General features: G+C 40.4%; 1 protein-coding gene across 1 annotated transcript; it reads right to left on the bottom strand.

Moving 5' to 3' along the window:
* Window positions 1-3,217: 3,217 nt before the first annotated feature.
* Window positions 3,218-4,141, bottom strand: LOC142166007 (uncharacterized). Its single transcript, XM_075224407.1, has one exon. The coding sequence runs from the start codon at window positions 4,139-4,141 to the stop codon at window positions 3,218-3,220; it is 924 nt and encodes a 307-aa protein (XP_075080508.1).
* Between the last annotated feature and the right edge of the window lie 1,217 nt (window positions 4,142-5,358).

Genomic DNA, 5,358 nt, shown 5'->3' with positions numbered 1-5,358 from the left:
TACGAGCGATTTTAGCTCATTTGAATACTCCGTGGGAAGCATTTTTGAAAGATTTGGCCGCACCCTACTTTCGAGGTTGCCTACATATTCTTGGCTAAAAAGGAATCAGGTTAGTGTAGTTCGGGAATGTCTGGTAGCTGGGACTACCATGGAGTTGTGATTTCACTGCTGCTGCTCACTGAACCCCTTATTACACCGTGTCAAAAATAAAAGAAGCCAGACTAGACTATGATCTATGTTTTACAAAATCCTATCTTGATCTTCAAACTTGATCTTGTGTTTCTTGTTTCCTTGTTGTCTTGTATTCTCTTGGTAATATTCCTTTGTTGCCGTCTTGAATTGTAAACTGAGATGCTTCCCTTTCTCCAAGCGGATGCCTGACTGCTGAACTTGATATGTATTCCCATGCTATTCAGGCGGGCTCCTGACTTCAAAATGTGAATGTATTTCCATGCTATCCAGGCGGGCTCCTGACTGCTAATCTGAAAGTGTTCCCTGCTTTCCAGGCAGGCTCCTGACTACTAATTTGAAAGTACTCCCTGCTCTTCAGGCGGGCTCCTGACTTCAACAAAGAATTCGACAGCTAAAATTTAGATTGTACTCCCTTGTTTTCCAGGCGGGCTCCTGATTGCTACGCTTGAAAGTATTCTCTGCTCTTCAGGCGGGCTCCTGACGGCTAAACTTGAAAGTATTCCCTGCTTTCCAAGCGGGCTCCTGACTTCAACATTTGAAAGTATTCCCTACTCTCCAGGCGGGCTCCTGATTTCAACTTGAAAATATTCCCTGCTCTCCAGGCGGGCTCCTAACTTCAACTTGAAATGTATTCCCTGCTCTCCAGGGGGGCTCCTGACTTCAACATAGAAAAAACAAAGAATTTGAAAGCCAAAACATAAATTGTACTCCCTTGTTCTCCAGGTGGGCTCCTGATTTCAACTTGAAGTGTATTCCCTGCTCTCCAGGCGGGCTCCTGACTTCAACTTGAAATGTATTCCCTGCTCTCTAGGAGGGCTCCTGACTACTGCATTTGAAAGTATTCCCTGCTCTCCAGGCGGGCTCCTAACTTCAACTTGAAATGTATTCCCTGCTCTCCAGGCGGGCTCCTAACTTCAAAATAGATAAAACAAAGAAATATTTTCTGCCCCAATTTGGTGGCTGGGCACAAATGTAAATGTTAAACTGAATCCTATTACCCAATATTACTAAGGATTTGAAAGTTAAGTCCCATTATGCAGGGGGGTCCTGACAACTCTTAACTAAACGACAATTTTAAATTGTTATACTACCCTACATCAGAGTTTATGCTAAATTGTTGTTATCTAATCGAAATCTTAAAGTTAAGTCCTATTATTCAGGAGGGTCCTGGAAACTCCTAATTGAATCCTATCTCGGACATGCAAACTTCTAAGCTAACTTATATTCTTTTGGGATACATTTATGCTAGATTATGCTATTTCTGAACTTTAAACTAGGTCCCATTTTCCAGGAGGGTCCTGAAAGTTTACGGTCAAACCTGTTTTAATGCTTGCTTTTTCCCCTGCGGAGAGTTTCTCCAAAGCAAATGAATTTTCTGCCCCTGTTTCAATCAAAGAAAAATTTGTCAGTTTAAAGTGGTGGTTAGCTGATGGCATTTTTGCTGAAGATCTTTCCACTGTATTGTTTTGTTCTGAATGGCTTTCCCGAACTGGCCCTGAACTGCTTTGACTTTCCGACTAACTTTCAAATCCCATGACCTTTGACGAACCGAGTGTTCTATACCCATGTTGCTATCTCAACCCCTGACCCCTCTGTCCGAACCTTTGCCTCTCCCGATGACATTACCGGACCATTCCACCAATGAAACTTCTGGTCATTCCTTGTACCTTACCTTACATCATGTTGTCTTTAGTATGCTCTGACCACATTGTGATTTGCAATTTGTTTTTGGCAATCCGCTAGGCAAGCGCCTAGGGCTAGTTTTTTATATATAAAATTTAAATGGAACAGTTACATTGTTAGGAGGTGTTACATAGTGAAAGAGATAAACGTTGACCGAAACATTCCTCCTATTACCAATACTGAGTAGAGCACTCACTATTGATATCACATGTGGTCTAAAATAAAAATTGACTATATGACATGTGAATAGCATCTCTTCACATGCGTTCTTAAAGTACATTGCCGTGTAGTAAATCGAGCAGAAAGTATAGTTGTGATGTCTGATGCCTTGCCCCATTCTTTATGTGTGCATTAAGTTCCTATTTTAATAGGCTTTAAGAGCATGCGTACATTTACTCCTTGTCGAGACATCTTTTCCAGTAGCTCTCTTTTTCTACGTGACATTGCCAAGCTTTTGTATGTTTTTTTGTGACTGTTGTTGTGCCTCTATGCCTGGTTTTGATTGATGAAATCCCAGGTAGAAGCATGCTTCCATTAAAAATGCCATAAAAAGGCATGCAATCCAGCTGTTGGACGAAGCAGGAATGAATATAAAAATCAAAACACTGCATTGGCCTCTGTTGCCACCTTTTCTCGAAGACATTCTTTCTGCACATGCTAGTTGTGTTTCCAATGCCTTTTGCTTCTTATTGTGCTCGAAATGAAGAGCACTCATTATATTCCCAGATCCTGTCTCTAACTGAACCATGCATGTGTTAAATTCACAAAACCGCGATGCCTTCCAGCTTTTCTCGAAATCAGCATGCCTTCACCCACATTTTTCCAGATTTGTCCCTTTAATATTGCATTTCCTGCTTCTGTACAATTGTATGTAAAGTAGTGAATCTCGGCAATACTCCAAGCTATTAAAATTTGCGTTTGCTTTTGTTTAAATGGCAGATTCTCCTCGAAATTAAACACTTCTGCACCATGCTGGTTGTATATCCAATGAATTTAATGCACGCGAGCACCCCATGCTGGTTGGGTTTCCAATGCCATTAGTCTTTGTTGTTATTCTCGATTATTGATGTGTTTTTGTTCTTTAGCATAGGTTATCTCGAAAAGTTGCAGCATTGAGTGCCATAAGCATTGTGATAACATAGTGGCACCTGCACGAGAGAAAAGATAGTTAGAAATACCAACCATTATATCCTCCTACCTTAGGATTTGAATATATTGGTCGATTAAGTTGACATGGCTCCTGCTCTTCCTTTTCTCTTTGCTTCTTATCTCCTGTCCGCCTTCACCCTTAGACTTGGACATTGCAGCTTATCTTCATTAACCAACCTCCTTCCCTGTGCATCTAGATGCCAAATTGTTGGCATTCTATTTCTCCATGATCTAAAGCATAATTAGCCAAGCGAGCTGCCAGCTTGTTGCCCTCCCTATGAATATGAGTAACTATGTAATTGCCCCCATTCATTAGTTGCATCATTTCCTCTACCTGCTCAGATATGATCCATGGTGATTTCCAAATCCCGTACATTATCTTTTTTAATAACATTGAGTCAGTTTGAAGCCATACATGAGAGTATTGTTGAAATATGCAGAACCTTAGTGCTTCTACCATGGCCTTCGCTTCAGCTACTGTGTTTGTTGTCTCCTCAATCTCCTTCCCTACTGACTTGACTATGTCACCATTTTCATTTCTTATACAAAAACCTATTGAGCTCCTGCCTGGATTTCCCCTCGATGCACCATCCGTATTAACTTTTAGCCATCCTGCACTTGGAAATTCCCACATGACTTTGGTAACCTTAAGTTTAGGAGTGAAATTTTCCATCATATCTAATAGATCTTGCCATTTGTGAGGTACCATGTCCATCCCAGGCTTTCTCACTTTCACCAATGCCTGGAGATTTGATGAAACTTGATAAATCACCCTGCTAGTTGTCACAGCATCACCATACTTCATACTATTTCTTCTTTTCCAAAGTTCCCAGACTACACATGAGGGGAGTGCTTGCATTACTGGTTTGAGCCTTAAGCACACATTTGCAGTCCAACATTTTGTGATTGCTTGGTGCAATGTTAGTCCCTCCACAGCTATTCCTGCCCTCGATAGAAAATACTTCCAAGTTGTCCTTGCAGTTTCTGATCTAAAAAACAAGTGCTGAAGAGATTCCTTGTCAGATTGTACACAACACCAACATTTTGATGGCATGCAGTAGCCTATCCTTTTCAAGAAATCATCTAAAGGTAGCTTTTCTTTCCACACTTTCCACATGAAAAATGCTATTTTAAAAGGCAGTCCTTTTTGGAAGTTGGTAGTGAGCTTTGAAACTCCTTTCCACTTACTTGGGACGAGCCTGACATTAAAACCTCTTAGACAAATAAACCTAAAAGAAATGAAATGCAATGACTTTGCAGGTTAAGGATAAGAAGAATCAAAAACCAGATAACTGCTACAAAGGGAAAAAGAAAAAGAAACTTATCTGAGTGGAACAACTGGTACCAATAGTCATGACATGCATTTCGGATTAATTGGCCCAATCTGTCCAACTAATCAACTTTCAGTTGCCGTACTTTGTTGCCTCAGAATTTCCATGACCTGATTACTTTACCCAAACCTTGACCTTGTTCATCTTGCGGTGCCTTGAAACAGTTTTCCACCAACAGGCCTTTCTCAATTGTTGACTTTTCAACTCACTTTCTCCTCAAGGTGCCCATGAGGGTTTTCACCAATAAGACTCTCTCATTTTATTTCTCTCAACTCCCGTCGCCTTACGGTGCCTGTGAAGGTTTTCACCAATAAGACTCTCTCATTTTATTTCTCTCAACTCCTGTCGCCTTACGGTGCCTGTGAAGGATTTCACCAATAAAACTTTCTCATTTTATTTTTCTTGCTTGAACCAGAGTGTTGCCCCTGACATGAATTACCTTTACCTGCTCGACTTGGCATTTCTCAAAGACTGATCAGGAGGTCTTTCTTTGGACCGTAATGTGGGCTTTTGGACAGGGTTAGAAAGAAAGGGTATAAAAGGCTCAAAACGATTCAAATGGGTTAAAGTTACAACTTTCAGAATCAGGTTTCTCACAACAACCACGACTTCTGCCCTAGTTTCTTGCTTGGGGCTTTTGGATTTTATTTGACGAGACCGAACCATGAGGCTGCCTACGTATCCTTACAAGGAATCAGGTCGAACGTAGTTCATGTCATAGAAATTACTTTGTTGTTGTGATTTTTCTTTTCTCTTTCTTCTTCGATTCTTTTTTCTCTTTTTTTTTTCTCTTTTTTTTTACTTTTTATTGTTTTTCTTCTTCTTTTCTCTTTTCCTCTTTCTTTTCCTTCTTTTTTTTCTTTTCTTTCTCTCTCCTTTCTTTCTCTTTTTATTTTCTTCCTTTTCTTATCTTTCGCGCTTGTGTTTCTGATATTCACTACTGATTCCGAAAGAGGGGTAAGAAAGAAAATAAGTAAGGCTCAAAAGGGGTGTCAAGGGATCA

Source organism: Nicotiana tabacum, chromosome 11, assembly GCF_000715075.1.
Source record: "Nicotiana tabacum cultivar K326 chromosome 11, ASM71507v2, whole genome shotgun sequence".
Taxonomy (NCBI): domain Eukaryota; kingdom Viridiplantae; phylum Streptophyta; class Magnoliopsida; order Solanales; family Solanaceae; genus Nicotiana; species Nicotiana tabacum.
Note: the sequence above shows the minus strand (reverse complement) of the source record. Positions and strands in the feature narration are given on the sequence as shown.

What these genes read in the sequence shown, in the direction of transcription:
- LOC142166007 (XM_075224407.1), bottom strand. Translation starts at nt 4,141, where the DNA reads ATGTGGAAAGTGTGGAAAGAAAAGCTACCTTTAGATGATTTCTTGAAA.